Source organism: Ranitomeya variabilis, chromosome 4, assembly GCF_051348905.1.
Source record: "Ranitomeya variabilis isolate aRanVar5 chromosome 4, aRanVar5.hap1, whole genome shotgun sequence".
NCBI lineage: Eukaryota > Metazoa > Chordata > Amphibia > Anura > Dendrobatidae > Ranitomeya > Ranitomeya variabilis.
Window position 1 is genome coordinate 175,405,374 of NC_135235.1, and position 26,311 is coordinate 175,431,684.

The following is a 26,311-nucleotide window of genomic DNA, read 5'->3' on the forward strand; positions in this document are numbered from 1 at the left end:
ATAAAAAACAGTTCTAAAAATATAACAGGCTAATTTTATTGACACTTCAAAAACACCACAAACAATTAAAACATAATTAAAAAATACAAATACCATCTAATACACACCGGTAATAGAGACCATAGCTTAGTATAGTATTGTAACCCAAATGCAACCTAGTGGCTCATGAGGCAGTGTGCAAAGTCCCTAGTTGGACAACATCATAAATAGCCCATTTAAGCACATAGAGCAACCATATGTAGAAAAAAAAGAGTCAAAGGTAGCTGTCCAAAATGGTATAGAACTAACTAGCCAGCTAGCAGGCTTAAGGGTCACCTGTACATAATAATACCACTGGGTCTCACGGATATATACGGAAGAAACCCCCCATAGGAATACAATCTGGTGAAAGAGCGATGCCCCACGCGTATCGCCTGGCGAACCAGGCTTCGTCAGGGAAGATGTCAGCAGAGGTGTCTAACAGCCATAAATAGCGTGAGCATAATAGCTCATAAACGACCGATGTGGGCGAGCACAAGCAAACCGGAAGAGGCCTGCACCGCCAAGACAGGAGAACCGCGCATGGGCAGAGGTACCCAATAGACAGCGCCTGCGCCAAATGAGACGCAGGAATCCAAGGCGCGCATGCGCAGAAAGGAAGCGTCAGCCGAGATATCCGCACATGGATAAAGAAGCCAAAGGGAGGGCGCCTGCAATATTTACAAGCGCAGAAATATCATGAGCATATGCAGAAGAGCCCCGCAAGGAGCCAAGTGCAAACCGGAAACCCGGATCATCATAAGGCGGGACTACAATTATGGCACCCCAACACAGATGTGCCAGTAGTAGTGATAGGTTTTATATATAGTAAGAAGATAATATGGTATAAAGGGCACTACAAGGTGTCATGAGAGCAATATAAGCACACCAGTAGGCAAACCCATAATAGTAGGTACAGCACCTAGAGGAATAAATATCAGGAACACATATGTACATATGCCAACAAACAATAAAACAGTGGCAGTATGGTGCAAAGAGCACTGAAAAGTGGTGCCCTATGAGTAGTGTGGACATGTTGCTATGCAAATCACACATGTAAATGCGACAACTTATACAGCCAAAGGTCAGAGACATCCAGATATGTAACAAGCCGCATACATGTTTTGCAACACATCCACTACATCCCCCGGGGGCACTCGACAATCATGCAGGCCCATATGCACACAAAACGTGAACAAAAGGAGGTGGTAGAAGGTACTGAGACTTTTCCACAATGTTAGAAAAATTTACTTTATTATAAAGACAAACATAATAAATATTAAATATTATATAAATCTATAACCAATGAGTAATAAGATTATAGTACAATCAAATAATGTGGGTAGCTATACCCCCACAGAGTATCAACAGTAAAATGTGAAGGAGACAGCTACCCTAAAACCAAAACCATAATAAATATGCAACACCCGCCATGAGCCAAAAATTGCCCCACCTCCTGAGCCAATGTATAGATAGAACAGAACATACCCCGGGAAACGATGCTCGACCAGAAAGTATCCATATATATGAAATAGGTATGCACATGTGTGAAACCCAGAGCCCAAACCAACTATCTATTCAAAGGTCACAGCCAAGACCCCAATAGGAAAAACGAGGAGTACAAGCAGGTATGTATGATAAACAAAAACCCGCCCATACCACAACCATGATATTAAAAATAAGGGTTCCAAGCAAAAAGAGAGCCCCCACTCCAAAGTCCAGACTAAAAAGGATCACAGCAGATGAGAAGAAGAGATATTTCTCCAAGTCCAAAGATGAGGGGAAGAGACTTTTCTCCAGGTCCAAATCACGATAAGCCAATCAAGAGGGAGAGTAGTCATCCCAAAAATCCAGTGAATAATAATTCCTCATTTAGACCTGCAGGGGGAATAGAGCCAAGGTTATAAATCCATCTTGCCTCCATCCGTAAAAGTAATTGTCTATATGCCCCCCCATTAGACATTGTGACTCTATCCAAGCCAATGACCTTAGAGCTGGAAACCTGGCCACCATGCTGGGCCAGGAAGTGGGATGCCACTGGAGTGAGCACCTTACCCTTCAGAGAGTCAGTCTGTGCCAGATTGATGGTAGAGAAGTGCTTTTGTATTCTGCGTCGCAACTCCTGAGACGTCTGGCCAACATAGATACGTTGGCATGGACAAATGAGGGCATAGACCACATAAGTCGCTTTACAATTAATATAAGATCGTAATCTGTGCCTACTCCCATCCCCTGGATTCACAAAGAAATCCCTAGTTGGGGACATATGTGGGCAGACGTTACAATCGCAACACGCAAAAGACCCAAGAAGGTCAGTGCCCTGATGAAGCCTAGTGGTTTGTCGCTTATAGTGGCTCCTAGTCAAAAGATCCCTAAAATTGGGGGCTCTTCTGGCTGTGAGCTGTGGTTGATCACCCACCACCATAGAGGTACAAAGATCAGTGGTAAGGATACCCCAGTGCCTTTGAAGGATGGTCCTAATTTGTGGCCAGTTGTTATTATAGTTGGTGATGAATCTCAACTTGCCATCCCATACCTTATTGCGGGGTATCAATAATGACTCTTGTGTATGGGCCCTGGCCCCGTTGGAAAGCTGTAGTAATACTTTTCTGTGGGTAGTGTCTTTGCTTAAACCAATTTGTCAGTTTGAGAACCTCCTGACGGAAATCCTTAGGAGGTACAGTTTCTTCTGGTCCTTAAAAACTGTCCGATAGGAACTCCATTCTTGGTATGTATTGGATGGAAGCTCCTATAGTCCAAAAGGCTGTTGGTTGCAGTCGGCTTACGGAACAGTTTAGTGGAGAGAGAGCCACCGCTGGCCACTACCTGCAGGTCCAAAAAAGTCACTGTGATGGGATAGAGAGAATATGTGAGCACAATATTATGAGTTCTCATTCAAAGAGTCAATGAAGCTACAACACTCCTCCCTACCACCTGTCCAGATGAAAAACACGTCGTCGATGTAACGACTCCAGTGGCATACATGGCTCTTAAACCCCTCAAGGGGATAGACCATGGTGGCCTCCCACCAACCTAAAAAAAGATTGGCAACGGCCAGGGCACATCTCGCCCCCATAGCCACCCCTGAGGTCTGGAGGTAATAGGCTCTATCGAACAAGAAAAAATTGTGCTTCATGATAAATTCCAAAAGGTCGACCACTAAGGAATCGTGCATCCTATCTGAATGTCCTAGTTGATCAAGGAAGTACAAGGTAGCTGTGATATCATCCTCATGACTAATATTCGAATACAGCGATTCAACATCGCAAGTAACCAATAAAAAATCAGAGGGCAAAGAAAGCCCACGACAAATCCAGATGAAGTGTCACGAATCCTGAACAAACAACGGCAGGTTTTTGACCAAAGGCTGTAAGAAATGGTTCACATATATACAGGCCTTCTCATAGAGGCTACGAATGCCAGCTACGATAGGCCGACCAGGCGGCCTTTGTAGATCTTTGTGAACTTTCAGTAGCATGTAGAAGGTAGCCGTAATAGGAAATTCCACCCACATAAACTCAAACTCATGATGGCTAATAATACCGAAGTCCCTAGCCCTTTCCAAAAGCTGTCTGAACTTGACTGCAAACACCGCCGTACGATCCGACGGAAATCTTCTATAGAACCGGCCATTGCCCAACTGGCGATGTGCCTCCTCCAGATAAAGTGAGTGCGGCCATAGGACGCATTGCCCCCTTTGTCCGCTTCTTTGATCAGGAAGGTGTTATTGGCTCTAAGGTCGTTAAGGGCCTGCATCTCCCTCCCACTAAGATTGCCCAGGACAGAGGTACACGGGCGCAAGGCCATGATGTCCTTCTTGGTAATTTCAAAGAACACCCTAATAGCAGGAACAAGGGAAAAGGGCAGAGCCACACTAGACCTATTCCTAAAGGGACAAGGGTTCTTACCATTATCTGAGCCATTTTCTTGTAGAAGTTGCGGAAGGTCACGAAACACTTGCTGGTCAGTTTGTTCAAGTACTTCCACCATATACGGTCTGTTGTGTAGCACCTGTAACAAAAGACGTCTACAGAATAGGTATAAGTCCTTAACCAAAAAAAGCAAAAAAAGAGGTCCACTGGCCTACAATAACCAAAGTTGGAGCAAACAGATATATGAGGGCTGTCACAAAAATACCACACTGGCAAAAATGTGGCCTGTTTTTTTTAAAATGCAAAATAGTGCTGAATAGAATTAGAGTAACAGACAGCAAAAAAAAGTGGTACACCGGCCTACAATGACCTAACTTGGAACACGCAAATATATGAGGGCTGTCACGGAAATACCACACTGGCAAAAATGTGGCCTGTTTTTTTTTTTAAATGCAAAAGAGTGCTGTATAGTATTAGAGTAACAGACAGCAAAAAAGTGGTCCACCGGCGTACAATACCCAAACTTGGAGCTCGCAGATATATGAGGGCTGTCACGGAAATACCACACTGGCAAATATGTGGCCTTTTTATAATTTTGGAAGCTAAATAGTGCTGTATAGAATTAAAGTAAAGACAGCAAAAAAAGGGGTCCACCGGCCTACAATGACCAAATTTGGAGCACGCAGATATATGAGGGTTGTCACGGAAATACCATAGTGGCAAAAATGTGGCCTGTTCTTTTTTAAAATGCAAAATAGCGCTGTGTAGAATTAGAGTAACACACAGCAAAAAAAGAGGTACACCAGCCTGCAATGACCAAACTTGGAGCACCCAGATATGTGAGGGCTGTCACAGAAATACTACACTGGCAAAAATTTGGCCTTTTTATTATTTTGAAAGCTAAATAGTGCTGTATAGAATTAGAGTATACGACAGCAAAAAAAAGAGTTCCACCGGCCTACAATGACAATACTTGGAGCATGCAGATATATGAGGGCTGTCACGGAAATACCACACTGGCAAAAATGTGGCCTTTTTATAATTTTGGAAGCTAAATAGTGCTGTATAGAACTAGAGTAACAGACAGCAAGAAAATGGGTACACCGGCCTATAATGACTAAACTTGATGCACGCAGATAAATGAGGGATGTCACGGAAATACCACACTGGCAAAAATGTGGCCTGTTTTTTTTTTTAAATGCAAAATAGTGCTGTATAGAATTAAAGTAGCAGATAGCAAAAAACGTGGTACACTGACCTACAATGACCAAACTTGGAGCACACAGATATATGAGGGCTGTCACGGAAATACCACACTGGCAAAAATGTGGCCTGTTTTTTTTTTATGCAAAATAGTGCTGTATAGAATTAGAGTGACAGACAGCAAAAAAAGTAGTACACCAGCCTACAATGACCAAACTTGGAGCACGCAGACATATGAGGGCTGTTGTTTTGTCCATTCTAGGAAGGACAGTGTGGCTCGCATTATTCATTGAAGTTTAGTATTACAGTGTTGATTTGCTGCGTTATAGCACCATCTAGTGCTGGTTAAATGTATAATCTGTGCCTTAGTAACAATTAGAGTGTTGCATTGTGGGATTGTACCAAGGTAGGCTGGGATAGGGAAACTCCATTATTTTGTGTGTACTTCCTGGGACACACGTGCTCATGTGCTGTGCTGGAACCTGTTGTGAATTCTGCTCTTGGGTTCCCTCCGGTGGTTGTTGGTGGTAATACAGTTGTCCCTGGGTTGCAATCCTGAGCAGGTGTCCCTGCTGATTGCAGCTCTCTCTGGGTATTTAGGTTTGCAGGATCCATTGTTCTTGGAGGTTTTACATCTCTGTCTGGTTCCTCCTGCCCTGCAGCCATATCAGCCAAGATAAGTGTCTGGGTTTTGTTTCTGCAGCACACATGCTGTGTGCTTTACTATTCATTGTTTTTTCTTGTCCAGCTTAGACTGTGTTTGGATTTTTTCAGTCAAGTTGGATTCTCAGGAGATGCAGATATACATTCCATGTCTTTAGTTAGATGGTGGAATTTTTGTATTATCTGCTGTGGATATTTTTTGGGTTTTAATACTGACCGCTTAGTATTCTATCCTATCCTTTTCTATTTAGCTAGAGTGGCCACTTTTGCTAAATCCTGTTTTCTGCCTGCGTGTCTCTTTCCTCTAATACTCACAGTCAATATTTGTGGGGGGCTACCTATCCTTTGGGGTTCTGCTCTGAGGCAAGATAGAATTCCCATTTCCATCTATAGGGGTATTTAGTTCTCCGGCTGTGTCGAGGTGTCTAGGATGTGTTAGGTACACCCCACGGCTACTTCTAGTTGCGGTGTCAGTTTAGGGTTTGTGGTCAATACAGGTTCCACCTACTCCAGAGAAAGTCTCATGCGGCTCCAAGGTCACCGGATCATAACAGGAACCATCTCACTTACTTGCCATCCTGGTTAAGTTTATCCAGTAAGATTGTTACCTCTGTTCTTGTAATATAGTGTTGTACAGAATGTGATTTACTGTGTAGCAGCCAGCACATAGGAAATGTATTATCAGAGACTTACTGTATATAGTTATATACTCAAGTTGCATCATACTGTATACTTTCTCTGTTAGTTGTAAAGTATCAGCTGTGTTATTATTTGGCCCAATACTTATCTGTGTCATTTGTATTCTTATAGTTTTACTGAGCGTTTACAATACCTGTTTACCGATAAACAAGTTAGACTACAGAGAACAGTCTGCTTATTTGGAAGACAGAAGTGGTTTATGCTGTATGAACCCTGCTTATACAGGTACTATACAGATGATCAGGTTTTAAATACATCAGATAGGGATTCTATACATTAGTTAGGACTGCTTTATAAGGGTATACCTTGACGATTTGGTGGAGCAGCTTAGTATACATTTTTTTGCAAAAAAACGTATCAACTAAATACCCTGTTTTCTTTACATCTTTTGACTAGCACTTGCTGATTACTGTGATTTTTTTTTACAACAGAGTATTTTTGACCTCACTGTGCTCTTTTGTGTCTTCAAGTTTTCTGGTGGTGTGAACAGGTTCCTACCGACTTGTTCAATGTGCAAGTGGCCCATGTGTTTCTGGTTCTATGTTGGATCACACACCGTATCAACGTGTATGAAGACAGAACAGTAAAACGGAGGCTAGATGCCAGTGATAGCAAATACCACTTACGGAGTCACTTGCACCACACCACACTGCCTGCGGATACCGCAGCGGCCGCCATACAGTCACAAGTACCGAGAGTGCTGCCCCCACCAAGCGCGATACGTCTCAGTCCACGATGGAGTTCACTTCTACCCGCTCTGAGACATCCTATAGTCTGCAAATAGACACAAAATGTCTGGAAGTCGAGCATCTTTACTCGGGACGAGGTCCCAAACAAGCCACTCTAGCAAGTCGTCATCGAAAAGGTCTATCGCTCTTGCTTGTGCAGAAGCTGAGGAGGTGAAAGTAAGATCCTCCTTCACTGCACAAGACATGCAGTTAAAGTTAAGAGAAGCAGAGCAAGAAGCAGAAAGAGCCCGCCTGCAAGCAGAGCAAGAAGGAGAAAGAGCCCGCCTGCAAGCAGATAGAGAAGCAGAAAGATCCCGCCTGCAAGCAGATAGAGAAGTAGAAAGAGCCCGCCTGCAAGCCGATAGAGACGCAGATACAGCATGCCTGCGAGCGACTTTGGAAAGGCTTTCCGCTGAAAAAGAAGCAGCAGCTGCAATAGCCAAAGCTGAGTTCTTAGAAGTCGTGGAGTTTCCTGAATCTGAGCGAGACAGCGACGTACATGGACAGTCCTTGATCGACAGGACCCAGCTCAACGCGTCTCAGAATATGTCCACCAACATCCCAAAATAGACGATAACTCTGACCTGTTACACCAACCATCCTATACAGATTACCAGAGATCATTCCTCCAAATGCCGTACTGGAAGCAGGAAGGTATACTGCGAAACGACGTCGACCACCACGACTGTCTTACAGAGCAGAAGGTACGGCCTCCTCCCAGACTGACAGGGACACTCTTTGCTTCAGAACGGTTTTATACAGACTTTCCTAAGCCAGAAGTTCCTACCAGGTATGAGGATGCACCACACACGCCGCATGACAACAGCATACCAGCTCATGTCGGCACTGACTCAGCCACTATGAAATTTGCAATGTTCTTTACCTGCCGGGAGCTGGTGTCCAAGGGACTTGTAAAGTTCACTGATCGAGCTGAGAGCTATAGAGCATGGCGAGCCTCCTTCCAGAATGCCATCAGAGACTTGGATCTTTCCAGTAGTGAACAGTTAGGTCTACTGGTAAAGTGGCTTGGGAATGAGTCAGCTGAACACGCCAAAAGAATCAGGAACATTAACATAAAGTACTCACACACAGGACTTTGTATGGTGTGGGAGAGACTCGAAGAATGTCATGGGTCAATAGAAGCTATAGAAAACGCTTTGTATAAAAGAATTGATGATTTTCCAAAGATAGCAAATAAGGGTTATCAAAGGCTCAGGGAACTGAGCGACTTATTAATGGAGGTACATGCTGCTCAGGCAGAAGGTGACCTACCAGGGTTGGCATTCCTGGATACTGCCAGAGGTGTCAACCCAATTGTCCAAAAGCTCCCTTACAACTTGCAAGAAAAGTGGGTAAGTCACGGGTCCCGTTACAAACGGGCTCATAAGGTACCATTTCCTCCTTTCAGGGTGTTTGTAGTCTTTGTTGCTCAGCAGGCTAAAGTTAGAAATGACCCCATTTTCGATTTCACTATGTCATGTACCACTGCCTCTGGTGTAAAACCCTGTAAAACACCAGTGGCAGTCCACAAAACTAATGTTACCTCCACAGGGTTTCCTTACAGGGCAAGTAAGTCCTCTCCAGAAGAAGATAAACCTCAGGACCTCAGCAAACACTGCCCCCTACACAAGAAACCTCATCCTCTACTAAAATGTAGAGCCTTCAGGGAGAAGTCTCTAGAAGGCCATAAGAGTTTCCTAAAGGAAAACAGGATATGCTTCAGATGCTGCGCGACGACCTCACAGTTCGCCAAGAACTGTGAAACCAACGTGAAATGCGCAGAATGTAGTAGTGTGGAGCACAACACGGCCTTACACCCTGGACCACCCTCAGGGGTATCGTCGCGAGTAGAAGAGTCTGCCAAAAAACAGATATACACAGACATAGACACCCCAGTGGTCACTTCTCAGTTTACAGAGATCTGCAAGGAACTTGTAGCAGGAAGATCCTGCTCGAAGATCTGTCTTGTCAGAGTATTTCCAGTGTGCCAACGGGATAAGGCAATCAAGGTATATGCAATCTTGGATGATCAGAGCAACAGGTCTCCAACTAAGTCCTTTCTCTTCAACACCTTCAACACTGCTGGTCCCGGCTCTCCGTTGTAATAATTATAGGGGATAACTCAGGAGACTCTTTGCGTGGAACAAGACAACTACAGGACACAGTTTTATAAGTGGTAAAGTCTATATTATCACATGGTGATTCAAACAGGTGCAGAGAGAAACTCAAGTCCACAACACTTGGTGCAAATAATAAACGCAGCTTAGCAGTCTATAGGAAACTTCAGAGGAGAATGCAATCAAGCAGAAAGTCTATGAAGCACAGTTATTCTTGAGGATACTTGACACGAATAAATCCTTGTCTAGTCCAGATACAGATAGATATGCTTATAAGGCAGTTCAAAACATATCTTAGCTCAACCAGGGAGGCCTGGTTAATGGTCTCAGGTTATTGCAAAGCAGCAACAGCTTACATGTCCAGCAAATGCAGATAGAAGTAAACACGGGCAGCAGATGAAGGAGGATTACTGGAAGCTTGTGTATGCAGCAGGAACTCAGAGCAGAGTAGCAGGATCACCACAACAGGTTCACAGGAGCAGGTGTATAGCCAGGGAGTAATCAGAGGTCAGGAGCTGGATGCAAGGCAGAATAATCTATGTTGTGAATTTGCTTTTTGCTCCCTCTAGTGGTTACTAGTTTTTTGACTCTGGTTTTTCTGTCATTCCTTTTATCCGCACCTGGGTCGTTAGTTAGGGGTGTTGCTATATAAGCTCCCTGGACCTTCAGTTCTATGCCTGGCAACGTAGTTATCAGAGCTAGTCTGCTGTGCTCTTGTCTACTGATCCTGGTTCCAGTTATATCAGCTAAGTCTGCCTTTTGCTTTTTGCTATTTGTTTTGGTTTTGTATTTTTGTCCAGCTTGTTCCAAATCTATATCCTGACCTTTGCTGGAAGCTCTAGGGGGCTGGTGTTCTCCCCCCGGACCGTTAGACGGTTCGGGGGTTCTTGAATTTCCAGTGTGGATTTTGATAGGGTTTTTGTTGACCATATAAGTTACCTTTCTTTATTCTGCTATCAGTAAGCGGGCCTCTCTGTGCTAAACCTGGTTCATTTCTGTGTTTGTCATTTCCTCTTACCTCACCGTCATTATTTGTGGGGGGCTTCTATCCAGCTTTGGGGTCCCCTTCTCTGGAGGCAAGAAAGGTCTTTGTTTTCCTCTACTAGGGGTAACTAGATTCTCCGGCTGGCGCGTGTCATCTAGAATCAACGTAGGAATGATCCCCGGCTACTTCTAGTGTTGGCGTTAGGAGTAGATATATGGTCAACCCAGTTACCACTGCCCTATGAGCTGGATTTTTGTATTCTGCAGACTTCCACGTTCCTCTGAGACCCTCGCCATTGGGGTCATAACAGTTTGCCAGGCCAGTATTAAATGTTTAATGCATTGCAGAAGAGGGATTATAAGAAAGAAGATTCTGAGTTTTTTTTTTTTTTTTTTCTTCTTCCCCTTTACCTCAGAGTGGCTATGCTTGCTGCAGACATGAATGTCCAGACCTTGATTACAAGTGTGGACCAGCTGGCTACTCGTGTGCAGGGCATACAAGACTATGTTATCAGAAATCCTAGGTCAGAACCTAAAATACCGATTCCTGAACTGTTTTCCGGAGACAGGTTTAAGTTTAGGAATTTCGTGAATAATTGTAAATTGTTTTTGTCCCTGAGACCCTGTTCATCTGGAGATTCTGCTCAGCAAGTAAAAATTGTTATTTCGTTCTTACGGGGCGACCCTCAGGATTGGGCTTTTTCGCTGGCGCCAGGAGATCCGGCATTGGCTGATCTTGATGCGTTTTTTCTGGCGCTCGGTTTACTTTATGAGGAACCCAATCTTGAGATTCAGGCAGAAAAGGCCTTGCTGGCTATGTCTCAGGGGCAGGACGAGGCTGAAGTGTATTGCCAAAAATTTCGGAAATGGTCCGTGCTGACACATTGGAACGAGTGTGCACTGGCCGCTAATTTTAGAAATGGCCTTTCTGAAGCCATTAAGAATGTTATGGTGGGTTTTCCCATTCCCACAGGTCTGAATGATACTATGGCACTGGCTATTCAAATTGACCGGCGGTTGCGGGAGCGCAAAACCGCAAATTCCCTCATGGTGTTGTCTGAACAGACACCTAATTCGGTGCAATGTGATAGGAAAACCGCAAATTCCCTCATGGTGTTGTCTGAACAGACACCTGATTTAATGCAATGTGATAGAATCCTGACTCGAAATGAGCGGAAAATTCATAGACGCCGGAATGGCTTGTGCTACTACTGTGGTGATTCTACACATGTTATCTCAGCATGCTCTAAACGTATAGCTAAGGTTGTTAGTCCTGTCACCGTTGGTAATTTGCAACCTAAATTTATTCTGTCTGTAACTTTGATTTGCTCACTGTCATCTTATCCTGTCATGGCGTTTGTAGATTCAGGTGCTGCCCTGAGTCTCATGGATCTCTCATTTGCTAAGCGCTGTGGTTTTACTCTTGAACCATTAGAAAATCCTATTCCTCTTAGGGGTATTGATGCTACACCATTGGCAGCAAATAAACCGCAGACTCCTGAACACCGCGAGGTGATACGTTTCCTGGTTTTACATAAAATGCATGATTTGGTTGTTTTAGGGCTGCCATGGTTACAGACCCATAATCCAGTCCTGGACTGGAAGGCTATGTCAGTCTCAAGTTGGGGCTGTCGTGGTATTCATGGGGATTCCCTGCCTGTGTCTATTGCTTCTTCTACGCCTTCGGAAGTTCCGGAGTATTTGTCTGATTATCAGGATGTCTTCAGTGAGTCTGAGTCCAGTGCACTGCCTCCTCATAGGGACTGTGACTGTGCTATAGATTTGATCCCAGGCAGTAAATTTCCTAAGGGAAGACTGTTTAATCTGTCGGTACCTGAACATACCGCTATGCGTTCATATATCAAGGAGTCTCTGGAGAAAGGACATATTCGTCCGTCTTCTTCCCCTCTTGGTGCGGGATTCTTTTTTGTGGCAAAAAAGGACGGATCTTTGAGACCTTGTATTGATTATCGGCTTTTAAATAAGATCACTGTCAAATTTCAGTATCCTTTACCGCTGTTGTCTGACTTGTTTGCCCGGATTAAGGGTGCCAAGTGGTTCACCAAGATAGACCTTCGTGGTGCGTACAACCTTGTGCGCATTAAGCAAGGTGATGAATGGAAAACCGCATTCAATACGCCCAAAGGTCATTTTGAGTACTTGGTGATGCCTTTTGGGCTCTCCAATGCGCCTTCAGTTTTTCAGTCCTTTATGCATGACATTTTACGGAAGTATCTGGATAAATTTTTGATTGTTTATCTGGATGATATTTTGGTTTTTTCTGATAATTGGGATTCGCATGTGGAGCAGGTCAGGTTGGTCTTTAAAATTTTGCGTGAAAATTCTTTGTTTGTCAAGGGCTCAAAGTGTCTCTTTGGTGTACAGAAGGTTCCCTTTTTGGGGTTCATTTTTTCCCCTTCTGCTGTGGAGATGGACCCAGTCAAGGTCCGAGCTATTCTTGATTGGACTCAGCCCTCGTCAGTTAAGAGTCTTCAGAAGTTCTTGGGCTTCGCTAACTTCTACCGTCGTTTTATCGCTAATTTTTCTAGCATTGTGAAACCTTTGACGGATATGACCAAGAAGGGCTCCGATGTAGCTAACTGGGCTCCTGCTGCCGTGGAGGCTTTCCAGGAGTTGAAACGCCGGTTTACTTCGGCGCCTGTTTTGTGCCAGCCTGACGTCTCACTTCCCTTTCAGGTTGAGGTGGATGCTTCGGAGATTGGGGCAGGGGCCGTTTTGTCGCAGAGAGGCCCTGGTTGCTCTGTTATGAAACCTTGTGCCTTTTTCTCTAGGAAGTTTTCGCCTGCCGAGCGAAATTATGATGTGGGCAATCGGGAGTTGTTGGCCATGAAATGGGCATTTGAGGAGTGGCGTCATTGGCTCGAGGGTGCTAAGCATCGTGTGGTGGTCTTGACTGATCACAAAAATCTGATGTATCTCGAGTCTGCTAAACGCCTTAATCCGAGACAGGCCCGCTGGTCATTGTTTTTCTCCCGCTTTGATTTTGTTGTCTCGTATTTACCAGGTTCAAAGAATGTGAAGGCCGATGCTCTTTCTAGGAGCTTTGTGCCTGATGCTCCTGGAGTCGCTGATCCTGTTGGTATTCTTAAAGATGGAGTTATCTTGTCAGCTATTTCTCCGGATCTGCGACGTGTGTTGCAGAGATTTCAGGCTGATAGGCCTGAGTCTTGTCCACCTGACAGACTGTTTGTCCCGGATAAGTGGACCAGCAGAGTCATTTCCGAGGTTCATTCCTCGGTGTTGGCAGGTCACCCGGGAATTTTTGGCACCAGAGATCTGGTGGCCAGGTCCTTTTGGTGGCCTTCCTTGTCAAGGGATGTGCGGTCATTTGTGCAGTCCTGTGGGACTTGTGCTCGAGCTAAGCCTTGCTGTTCTCGTGCCAGCGGTTTGCTCTTGCCCTTGCCTGTCCCGAAGAGACCTTGGACACATATCTCCATGGATTTCATTTCTGATCTTCCGCTATCTCAGGGCATGTCCGTTATCTGGGTGATATGTGATCGCTTCTCCAAGATGGTCCATTTGGTTCCTTTGCCTAAGCTGCCTTCCTCTTCCGATCTGGTTCCTGTGTTTTTCCAGAACGTGGTTCGTTTGCACGGCATCCCTGAGAATATTGTGTCAGACAGAGGATCCCAGTTCGTTTCCAGGTTCTGGCGATCCTTTTGTAGTAGGATGGGCATTGATTTGTCGTTTTCGTCTGCTTTCCATCCTCAGACTAATGCACAGACGGAGCGAACCAATCAGACTTTGGAGGCTTATTTGAGGTGTTTTGTCTCTGCTGATCAGGACGATTGGGTGACATTCTTGCCGTTGGCTGAGTTTGCCCTTAATAATCGGGCTAGTTCCGCCACCTTGGTTTCGCCTTTTTTCTGCAACTCTGGTTTCCATCCTCGCTTTTCTTCGGGTCATGTGGAGCCTTCTGACTGTCCTGGGGTGGATTCTGTGGTGGATAGGTTGCAGCAGATCTGGAATCATGTGGTGGACAACTTGAAGTTGTCACAGGAGAAGGCTCAGCGCTTTGCCAACCGCCGCCGCGGTGTGGGTCCCCGACTACGCGTTGGGGATTTGGTATGGCTTTCTTCCCGCTTTGTTCCTATGAAGGTCTCCTCTCCCAAATTTAAACCTCATTTTATTGGGCCTTACAAGATATTGGAAATCCTTAATCCTGTATCTTTTCGTCTGGATCTTCCTGTGTCGTTTGCTATTCACAATGTATTTCATAGGTCCTTGTTGCGGCGGTACATTGTGCCTGTAGTTCCTTCTGCTGAGCCTCCTGCTCCGGTGTTGGTTGAGGGCGAGTTGGAGTACGTGGTGGAGAAGATCTTGGATTCTCGCCTCTCCAGGCGGAGGCTTCAGTACCTGGTCAAGTGGAAGGGCTATGGTCAGGAGGATAATTCCTGGGTGGTCGCCTCTGATGTTCATGCGGCCGATTTAGTTCGTGCCTTTCATGCCGCTCATCCTGATCACCCTGGTGGTCGTGGTGAGGGTTCGGTGACCCCTCACTAAGGGGGGGGGGTACTGTTGTGAATTTGCTTTTTGCTCCCTCTAGTGGTTACTAGTTTTTTGACTCTGGTTTTTCTGTCATTCCTTTTATCCGCACCTGGGTCGTTAGTTAGGGGTGTTGCTATATAAGCTCCCTGGACCTTCAGTTCTATGCCTGGCAACGTAGTTATCAGAGCTAGTCTGCTGTGCTCTTGTCTACTGATCCTGGTTCCAGTTATATCAGCTAAGTCTGCCTTTTGCTTTTTGCTATTTGTTTTGGTTTTGTATTTTTATCCAGCTTGTTCTGTCATGATCTCCATGGCCAGAGAACTAGCATAAGCCTCTATAGGAACAAGCTCTTGGAAGATGTAACTGTACTGACCATGAACTAAACCTACCGCATCATCTAGAAGTAGCCAGGTAGCATGTCCTACTTTTTATCCCTATATGCCCAGCGCCGGCCGGAGAACTAAATAATGCTAGCAGAGGGAAATATAAGACCTGACTCACCTCTAGAGAAATGCCCAAAAGGAGACAGAAGCCCCCCACATATATTGGCGGTGATATGAGATGAAACAACAAACGCAGCAGGAAAATAGTTTTAGCAAATTTGAGGTCCGCTTTCTAGATAGCAGAAGACAGAAAGCATACTTTCATGGTCAGTAGAAAACCCTAACAAAACACATCCAGAAATTACTTTAGGACTCTGGCATTAACTCATAATACCAGAGTGGCAATTCCTGATCAACAAGAGCTTTCCAGACACAGTAACGAAACTGCAGCTGTGAACTGGAACCAAAATACAAAAACAAAACATGGACGAATGTCCAACTTATCTAGTAGATGTCTGGGAGCAGGAACAAGCACAGAGAGGCTTCTGATAACATTGTTGACCGGCAAGCATCTAACAGAGAAGCCAGGTTATATAGCGACACCCAGATCTAATCAGAACAGGTGAACAGGGAAGATGATGTCACAAGTTCAATTCCACCAGTAGCCACCGGGGGAGCCCAGAATCCAAATTCACAACAGTACCCCCCCCTCAAGGAGGGGGCACCGAACCCTCACCAGAACCACCAGGGCGATCAGGATGGGCCCTATGAAAGGCACGAACCAGATCAGAGGCATGAACATCAGATGCAGTGACCCAAGAATTATCCTCCTGGCCGTATCCCTTCCACTTGACCAGATACTGGAGTCTCCGTCTGGAAACACGGGAGTCTAGGATTTTTTCCACAACGTACTCCAACTCACCCTCAACCAACACCGGAGCAGGAGGCTCAACGGAAGGCACAACCGGTGCCTCATACCTGCGCAATAACGACCGATGAAAAACGTTATGAATAGAAAAGGATGCAGGGAGGTCCAAACGGAAGGAAACAGGGTTAAGAATCTCCAATATTTTATACGGACCGATGAACCGAGGCTTAAACTTAGGAGATGAGACCCTCATAGGGACAAAACGAGAAGACAACCACACCAAATCTCCAACACAAAGCCGAGGACCAACACGACGGTGACGGTTGGCAAAAAGCTGAGTCTTCTCCTGGGACAACTTTAAATTGTCCATCACCTGCCCCCAGATATGATGCAATCTCTCCACCACCGCATCCACTCCAGGACAATCCGAGGATTCCATCTGACCGGAGGAAAATCGAGGATGGAACCCCGAATTACAGAAAAACGGGGAAACCAAGGTGGCAGAGCTGGCCCGATTATTGAGGGCGAACTCCGCCAATGGCAAAAAAGCAACCCAATCATCCTGGTCAGCAGACACAAAACACCTCAGATATGTCTCCAGGGTCTGATTAGTCCGCTCGGTCTGGCCATTAGTCTGAGGGTGAAAAGCAGACGAAAAAGACAAATCTATGCCCATCCTAGCACAAAATGCCCGCCAAAATCTAGACACAAATTGGGTTCCTCTGTCAGAAACGATATTCTCAGGAATACCATGCAAACGAACAACATTTTGAAAAAACAGGGGCAACAACTCGGAAGAAGAAGGCAATTTGGGCAGGGGAACCAAATGAACCATCTTAGAAAAACGGTCACACACCACCCAGATGACAGACATCTTCTGAGAAACAGGCAGATCTGAAATAAAATCCATCGAGATGTGTGTCCAAGGCCTCTTAGGAATAGGCAAGGGCAACAATAATCCACTAGCCCGAGAACAACAAGGCTTGGCCCGAGCACAAACGTCACAAGACTGCACAAAGCCTCGCACATCTCGTGACAGGGAAGGCCACCAGAAGGATCTTGCCACCAAATCCCTGGTACCAAAAATTCCAGGATGACCTGCCAACGCAGAAGAATGCACCTCAGAGATGACTTTACTGGTCCAATCATCAGGAACAAACAGCCTATCAGGCGGACAACGATCCGGTCTATCCGCCTGAAACTCCTGCAAGGCCCGCCGCAGGTCTGGAGAAACAGCTGACAAGATAACTCCCTCCTTAAGAATACCTGTGGGGTCAGAGTTGCCAGGTGAATCAGGCTCAAAACTCCTAGAAAGGGCATCCGCCTTAACATTCTTAGAACCTGGTAGGTACGATACCACAAAATTAAACCGAGAAAAAAATAATGACCAGCGCGCCTGTCTAGGATTCAGGCGCCTGGCGGTCTCAAGATAAATCAAATTTTTGTGGTCAGTCAATACCACCACCTGATGTCTGGCCCCCTCGAGCCAATGGCGCCACTCCTCAAACGCCCACTTCATGGCCAAAAGCTCCCGATTCCCAACATCATAATTCCGCTCAGCGGGCGAAAATTTACGGGAAAAGAAGGCACAAGGCCTCATCACGGCGCAGTCAGAACTTTCCTGCGACAACACTGCCCCAGCTCCGATCTCAGAAGCGTCGACCTCAACCTGAAAAGGAAGAGTCACATCAGGCTGACGCAACACAGGGGCAGAAGAAAAACGGCGCTTAAGCTCCTGAAAGGCCTCCACAGCATCAGGGGACCAATTAGCAACATCAGCACCCTGTCTAGTCAAATCGGTCAATGGCTTAACGACATCCGAAAAACCAGAAATAAATCGACGATAAAAGTTGGCAAAGCCCAAAAATTTCTGAAGACTTTTAAGAGAAGAGGGCTGCGTCCAATCACAAATAGCTTGAACCTTGACAGGATCCATCTCAATGGAAGAGGGAGAAAAAATATATCCCAAAAAGGAAATTCTCTGAACCCCAAAAATGCACTTAGAACCCTTGACACACAGAGAATTAGACCGCAAAACCTGAAAAACCCTCTTAACTTGCCGGACATGAGAGTCCCAGTCATCCGAAAAAATCAGAATATCATCCAGATACACTATCATAAATTTATCCAAAAAATCGCGGAAAATATCATGCATAAAGGACTGGAAGACTGAAGGGGCATTAGAAAGACCAAAAGGCATCACCAAATACTCAAAGTGGCCCTCGGGCGTATTAAATGCGGTTTTCCACTCATCCCCCTGCCTGATCCGCACCAAATTATACGCCCCACGGAGATCAATCTTAGAGAACCACTTGGCCCCCTTTATGCGAGCAAACAAATCAGTCAGCAACGGCAATGGGTATTGATATTTAACCGTGATTTTATTCAAAAGCCGATAATCAATACATGGTCTCAAAGAGCCGTCTTTTTTTGACACAAAGAAAAAACCGGCTCCTAAGGGAGATGACGATGGACGAATATGTCCCTTTTCCAAGGACTCCTTTATATATTCTCGCATAGCAGTATGTTCAGGCACAGACAGATTAAATAAACGACCCTTTGGGTATTTACTACCCGGAATTAAATCTATAGCACAATCGCACTCACGGTGCGGAGGTAGTGAACCCAGCTTGGGTTCTTCAAAGACGTCACGATAATCAGACAGGAACTCAGGGATTTCAGAGGGAATAGATGATGAAATGGACACCAAAGGTACGTCCCCATGAGTCCCCTTACATCCCCAGCTCAACACAGACATAGCTCTCCAGTCAAGGACTGGGTTGTGAGACTGCAGCCATGGCAATCCCAGCACCAAATCCTCATGTAGATTATACAGCACTAGAAAACGAATAGTCTCCTGGTGATCCGGATTAATACACATAGTCACTTGTGTCCAGTATTGTGGTTTATTATTAGCCAATGGGGTGGAGTCAATCCCCTTCAGAGGAATAAGAGTTTCCAAAGGCTCTAAATCATACCCACAACGATTGGCAAAGGACCAATCCATAAGACTCAAAGCGGCGCCAGAGTCGATATAGGCGTCAGTAGTAATAGATGACAAAGAGCAAATCAGGGTCACAGACAAAATAAATTTAGACTGTAAAGTGCCAATGGAAACGGATTTATCAAGCTTTTTAGTACGCTTAGAGCACGCTGATATAACATGAGTAGAATCCCCACAATAGAAACACAACCCATTTTTCCGTCTAAAATTCTGCCGCTCGCTTCTGGACAGAATTCTATCACACTGCATGCTTTCTGGCGTCTTCTCAGTGGACACCGCCAGATGGTGCACAGGTTTGCGCTCCCGCAGACGCCTATCGATCTGAATGGCCATTGTCATGGACTCATTCAGACCCGCAGGCACAGGGAACCCCACCATAACATCCTTAATGGCATCAGAGAGACCCTCTCTGAAAGTAGCCGCCAAGGCACACTCATTCCACTGAGTAAGCACAGACCATTTACGGAATCTTTGGCAGTAAATTTCAGCTTCATCTTGCCCCTGCGATAGGGACATCAAAGTTTTTTCTGCCTGAAGTTCCAAATGAGGTTCCTCATACAGCAAGCCCAAGGCCAAAAAAAACGCATCCACATTGCGCAACGCAGGATCCCCTGGTGCCAATGCAAAAGCCCAGTCTTGAGGGTCGCCGCGGAGCAAGGAAATCACAATCCCAACCTGCTGTGCAGAGTCTCCAGCAGAACGAGATTTCAGGGACAAAAATAGCTTACAATTATTTCTAAAATTCTGAAAGCTAGATCTATTCCCTGAGAAGAATTCCGGCAAAGGAATTCTCGGCTCAGATACCGGAGCATGAATAATAAAATCTTGCAAATTTTGTACTTTCGTGGTGAGATTATTCAAACCTGCAGTTACACTCTGAAGATCCAATTAAGAGCACAGAGGAAAAAAAAAAAAAAAAAACTCTCAGCAGACTTCTTATTTCTCTCCTTTCTCAGCCAAGGATTTTAACCCTTTAGTGGGCCGGTCAAACTGTCATGATCTCCATGGCCAGAGAACTAGCATAAGCCTCTATAGGAACAAGCTCTTGGAAGATGTAACTGTACTGACCATGAACTAAACCTACCGCATCATCTAGAAGTAGCCAGGTAGCATGTCCTACTTTTTATCCCTATATGCCCAGCGCCGGCCGGAGAACTAAATAATGCTAGCAGAGGGAAATATAAGACCTGACTCACCTCTAGAGAAATGCCCAAAAGGAGACAGAAGCCCCCCACATATATTGGCGGTGATATGAGATGAAACAACAAACGCAGCAGGAAAATAGTTTTAGCAAATTTGAGGTCCGCTTTCTAGATAGCAGAAGACAGAAAGCATACTTTCATGGTCAGTAGAAAACCCTAACAAAACACATCCAGAAATTACTTTAGGACTCTGGCATTAACTCATAATACCAGAGTGGCAATTCCTGATCAACAAGAGCTTTCCAGACACAGTAACGAAACTGCAGCTGTGAACTGGAACCAAAATACAAAAACAAAACATGGACGAATGTCCAACTTATCTAGTAGATGTCTGGGAGCAGGAACAAGCACAGAGAGGCTTCTGATAACATTGTTGACCGGCAAGCATCTAACAGAGAAGCCAGGTTATATAGCGACACCCAGATCTAATCAGAACAGGTGAACAGGGAAGATGATGTCACAAGTTCAATTCCACCAGTAGCCACCGGGGGAGCCCAGAATCCAAATTCACAACATTGTTCCAAATCTATATCCTGACCTTTGCTGGAAGCTCTAGGGGGCTGGTGTTCTCCCCCCGGACCGTTAGACGGTTCGGGGGTTCTTGAATTTCCAGTGTGGATTTTGATAGGGTTTTTGTTGACCATATAAGTTACCTTTCTTTATTCTGCTATCAGTAAGCGGGCCTCTCTGTGCTAAACCTGGTTCATTTCTGTGTTTGTCATTTCCTCTTACCTCACCGTCATTATTTGTGGGGGGCTTCTATCCAGCTTTGGGGTCCCCTTCTCTGGAGGCAAGAAAGGTCTTTGTTTTCCTCTACTGGGGGTAACTAGATTCTCCGGCTGGCGCGTGTCATCTAGAATCAACGTAGGAATGATCCCCGGCTACTTCTAGTGTTGGCGTTAGGAGTAGATATATGGTCAACCCAGTTACCACTGCCCTATGAGCTGGATTTTTGTATTCTGCAGACTTCCACGTTCCTCTGAGACCCTCGCCATTGGGGTCATAACAAATCTAGAACAGACTGAAGGCTGGGTTGGAGGTTTATAGCAGGAAGACACAGGGCACATGAGACCAAAGACGCCATCTTAAAAAAGGGCAATAATGCACAAAAGGTAAAAAATGTTCAGAGTCCTGACATTACTCCCTCCTTAGAAGCGGCCTCAGGACGATCCTGGACCTGGTTTCTCAGGGAATCTCTGATGAAAACGAGAAATCTTCTGTTGGGCATTGATGTTTTCCACAGGTTCCCAAGAGTCTTCCTCAGGGGGATATCCCTGCCATCTTATCAGATATTGGAGCCGATTCCTGCGAATCCTGGAATCAATAATTTCCTCCACCACAAATTGTTCTTGCCCATCAATCACCACAGGCTGCGGAGGTGGCACAACACGTCCCTGGAAGGTATTAGGAGATACAGGCTTTATTTAGTAAAGATACATGAAAAACTGGGTGTACCTTCATTGTCCTAGGCAGCTTCAGCCGGCAGGCCACAGAGCTCACAATACCGTTGATCTTGAAAGGGCCAATGAATTTCTGTCCAAGTTTTTGTGAAGGAACGTTTAACTTCAGATTCTTAGTTGCTAACCACACGGAATCTCCTACCTTGAACATGGGTGCAGGTTTACGGAATCTATCAGCCGATCTCTTATAACGTTCTTGAGCTGTGGTCAGGGATTCCTTCAGAACCTCCAGATTTTGTCTCATCGCAGTCAGCCTTTCCTCCACTGCCGGAACCAGAGAATTAATTGGAGACCTAGGTAAAATGCATGGACGATAACCCAGATTGGCAAAGAAAGGTGTAAATTTAGTGGAGGCGCTCTGAGAATTATTATATGAAAATTCAGCTAACGGCAACAACTCCAACCAATCATCCTGGAGAAGACAGACACAGTATCTTAGATATTGTTCCAGCGTCTGGTTGGTACGCTCAGTCTGACCATTTGTCTGGGGATGGTAAGCAGAAGAGAGACAGACATTAATATTGAGTGCAGAGCAAAACCCCTTCCAGAATCTTGAAATGAACTGTACTCCACGGTCAGAGATGATCTCATCCGGAACCCCATGCAACCGAAAGACATTCTGTATAACCAAGTTCACTGTATCTTTAGCTGAGGGGAGGCCGGTGCACGGAACAAAATGAGCAGCTTTAGTCAGGCAATCAACTACCACCATGATTGTATTCATGCCCCCCGATGTAGGCAGCTCCACAATAAATTCCATTGATATAGACCCCCAAGGGCGGGACGGAACAGGTAATGGTTGTAGAAGACCCGTAGGTGCCACATGAGGAGTCTTGTAATGGGCACATACCTTGCAAGAGAGAACATAGTCCTTGGTATCCTTCAGGCAAGTTGGCCACCAGAAGAATCGGCTCAGGAACTCTTGTGTCTTCTGTACCCCCCTGTGACCAGCCAACTTGGAGTTATGTACCAACTTGAGGATCTGCAGACGGATGATCTCAGGGACGTAGATACGTCGATCTCTGAACAACATGCCACCCTTAAAGACAAGATTAATATCCACAGGTGGGTTGGCCAGAAATACATCACCTTCATAGGCCTCCCTGCACTCCTTCCACAAGTCCTGATCGTGGATAACTTCGATGAAATTGGCATCAGATAGAATGGTCTTGGACGGGGCTCCAGGTACAGAATCCGCAGCATGGATTCGGGATAAAGCATCAGCCTTCCCATTACGAGAACCTGGATGGTACGAGATAACAAAGTTAAATTGATTTAAAAATAAGTTCCAATGAGCCTGACGAGGAGAAAGACATCTAGCTGATCTAAGGAACTCTAGATTGCGATGGTCAGTTAGCACTATGACCTGTTGTGCAGCTCCTTGCAGATGATGCCTCCATTCTTTGAAAGCTGCAATAATAGCCAGCAATTCCTTGTCTCCCATGTCGTAATTCTTCTCTACTGAGGTTAGTCCACGGGAAAAGAAAGCACAAGGATGTAGCAGACCCTTATTTCCAATTCTTTGATAGAGAATAGCCCCCAAAGCATTATCAGAAGCATCCACCTCCACAATGAAACGGAGTGTTGGATCTGGGTGTATCAACAGCGGTGCTGATGTGAAACAGATCTTAAGCCGATCAAAAGCTTTTTGAGCCTGTGATGACCACTTAAAGAGCTTTTCCTTCTTTGTCAAGGAAGTAATGGGACGGACAATATCAGAAAAATTTTGAATAAAGCGTCTGTAGAAATTTGCAAAACCAATAAAATGTTGGACCTCCTTAACGTTTTTGGGTACCGGCCAGTCAAGGATAGCCTGAATCTTACCAGATTCCATGTTCAGCCCCTGAGGAGAGATGATATAACCTAAGAACTGTATCTCAGAATGATGGAACTCGCATTTCTCTGGCTTAATATACAGATGTTTCTCTTTCAGACGTCTTAAAACAGTTTTGACATGTTCTTCATGTTCCTGTAGAGAGTCAGAAAAGATTAGTATATCGTCAAAATAGATCACTACAAACTGGTCCAACAAATCTCTGAAAATGTCATTAGCAAGGTGTTGAAATGTTGCAGGGGCGTTACAAAGCCCGAAGGGCGTCACAAGAGATTCAAAATGTCCATACCGGCATCTGAATGCCGTCTTCCACTCATCCCCTGGACGAATACGCACCAAATTATAAGCCCCACGAAGATCCAATTTAGAGAACACCTTAGCATGACGGACTCTTTCCAGTAATTCGGGAATCAGAGGCAAAGGGTTTCGTATGGTTACCTTATTGAGTTCTCGATAGTCAACACAGGGTCTCAGGGTCCCATCCTTCTTCTTTACAAAAAAGATAGGTACCCCTGCTGGTGAGGAAGAAGGATGTATGAAGCCTTTGGGCAGATTTTCATCAACATACTCCTTTAAGGCTTGAAGCTCAGGTGCCGCCAAAGGGTATACATTACCAAAAGGAATGGCTGCCCCAGGAAGCAGCTCAATGGGACAGTCATAATGCCTGTGTGGAGGAAGCTGATCTGCATTCTTCTTGTCACAGATGTCAGATAACTCTTTATAAGCTGGAGGTAAAGAAAATACCTGTACATGTGGTTCCGTAGCCGTGGACTCAGGGACAGCTTCTGTTAACGCTGAGTTGCTCCTTGTTGGGAAGATAATCTCCTTGGTCTCCCAGTTGATAATTGGGTTCTGAGAATGCAACCACGGAATGCCTAAAATCACAGGAAAATGAGGAGAAGAAATTAGCAAGAAAGAAAGTTGCTCCTGATGATTAGGCTCCAACAAAATTTCAAGGGGTACGGTCTCCTGATCCACAGGCCCAGAGATTAAAGGTGACCCATCCACTGTTTCCATGGTAATTGGAGAGGCTCTTTGCTGAATTTTAATGCCATGTTACTTGGCAAATGCGATATCCATGAAATTGCCACCTGCACCAGAGTCAATCATAGCTGCACTGGAAATCCACTGTCCTGAACACAGGATCTTAATAGGGAGAGAACAGTGAGAGTTCTTTTCCTTCAGCTCCTTGGGGGGTGAAGTCATAGAAAGTGAATGGAATACAGCGTTTAAAGGCAGGCTACATTCAGAGATGTCAGATTCATTATCACAGTTGTCATACTCCCCTATTGCTGCTAGCACCTTGTTAGGCCATCTAGGACACTTAGGACAATTGATCAAGAAGTGGTCAGACTGGCCGCAGTAGAAACATAGACTTTCACGAAGGCGATGCTCCCAGCGCTCATTGATCTCGCGCCTCTGAACGGAATCAATTTGCATGGGCACCTCCTCCACCTCCCGAGAGGTTTTACCTGCAGGCTCTTTGGAAGGAAGGGAAAAGTTAGAAACACGGTTATATGCAGCAAATTTCTCCTGCCTACGCTCAGTAAGGCGAATGTCTATGCGCACACAATGCTGTATAAATGTCTCTAGCTCTTGTGACTCAGAGCGGGCTAGTTCATCTTTTACAATACTAGACAGACCCCTTTTAAAAATAGGCAATTGTGCATAACTGTCCCAATTGGTATCTACCGCTAATCTCCTGAATTCAGTGGCATACTCAATAACAGAACGTTTAGCCTGGCGTAAAGACAACAAAGCAGATTCAGCAGTTGCACGGCGATTAGGGTCATCAAACATTAATGCCATAGTGGCCAAGAAATCATCCAAGTCATTTAACCATGGGTCACGAGACTCAATCATCGGATTCGCCCAGGCGAGCGCTCGTGAGGTCAGTAGCATTATTACACACAATACTTTGGATCTATCAGTAGGAAAACGGTCAGCATGCACATCAAAATATAGCATACATTGATTCACAAAGCCACGAAATTTGTCGCGATCACCATTAAATCTGAATGGGGGCAGCTTAGGTGGGCTAGCTGGTGGCGGTTGCCCAGAGGGTAAAGTCACTTATGCAGCTATTTGCGTGCTTATGTGCTGAAAAGCCCGTCCATACTGGGACTCTATACCAGCAAGTTTGTTTTCCTGGGCTGCAATGCGGTTGCTCAAGTCCTGCAAAGTTTGTCCAAACACTTGTTGATTGAGTTCAAAGCTTCCAAACTTCTTTTGCAGACCTTCCACATCTTTCTGCAGTGATCTAATTATGGAAAACACCTGCTCTAATCTGCTTTCTGCAGTCATTGTTCCAGCAGTCTCCTTTATTATTTTTTTTTATTTTTAGGCTAGATTATCCTGTAATAATTATAGGGGATAAATCAGGAGTCTCTTTGCGTGGAACAAGACAACTACAGGACACAGTTTATAAGTGGTAAAGTCTATATTATCACACGGTGATTCAAACAGGTGCAGAGAGAAACTCAAGTCCACAACACTTGGTGCAAATAATAAACACAGCTTAGCAGTCTATAGGAAACTTCAGAGGAGAATGCAATCAAGCAGAAAGTCTATGAAGCACAGTTATTCTTGAGGATACTTGACACGAATAAATCCTTGTCTAGTCCAGACACAGATAGATATGCTTATAAGGCAGTTCAAAACATATCTTAGCTCAACCAGGGAGGCCTGGTTAATGTGTTGTGAATTATACTTCTTGGCTCCCTCTGGTGGTTATTAGTGATATGACTCTGGGATTTTCTTTCCTCAGTTTGCACCCATCTGGGTCGTTAGTCCAGGGGTGTTGCTATATAAACCTCCTGGATCCTTA

General features: G+C 45.1%; 1 protein-coding gene across 1 annotated transcript; it reads right to left on the bottom strand.

Moving 5' to 3' along the window:
* Nucleotides 1-1,890: 1,890 nt before the first annotated feature.
* Nucleotides 1,891-22,577, bottom strand: LOC143767764 (uncharacterized). The gene is made up of 6 exons (XM_077256287.1): nucleotides 22,501-22,577; nucleotides 21,793-21,943; nucleotides 21,368-21,584; nucleotides 7,208-7,376; nucleotides 3,927-4,029; nucleotides 1,891-1,896 (listed from the first exon to the last, which is right to left on the bottom strand). The coding sequence occupies exons 1-6, from the start codon at nucleotides 22,515-22,517 to the stop codon at nucleotides 1,891-1,893; spliced, it is 663 nt and encodes a 220-aa protein (XP_077112402.1). The 5' UTR covers nucleotides 22,518-22,577.
* Between the last annotated feature and the right edge of the window lie 3,734 nt (nucleotides 22,578-26,311).

Excerpts from the sequence above, each read along its gene's own strand:
- LOC143767764 (XM_077256287.1), bottom strand. Across the intron at positions 7,377-21,367 it reads GAGATTCCCTGAGAAACCAG|TGAAGGAGGATCTTACTTTC; the intron begins GTCCAGGATCGT and ends TGTCTTGTGCAG. Across the intron at positions 4,030-7,207 it reads TATAGGATGTCTCAGAGCGG|GTGCTACACAACAGACCGTA; the intron begins GTAGAAGTGAAC and ends CTTTTGTTACAG.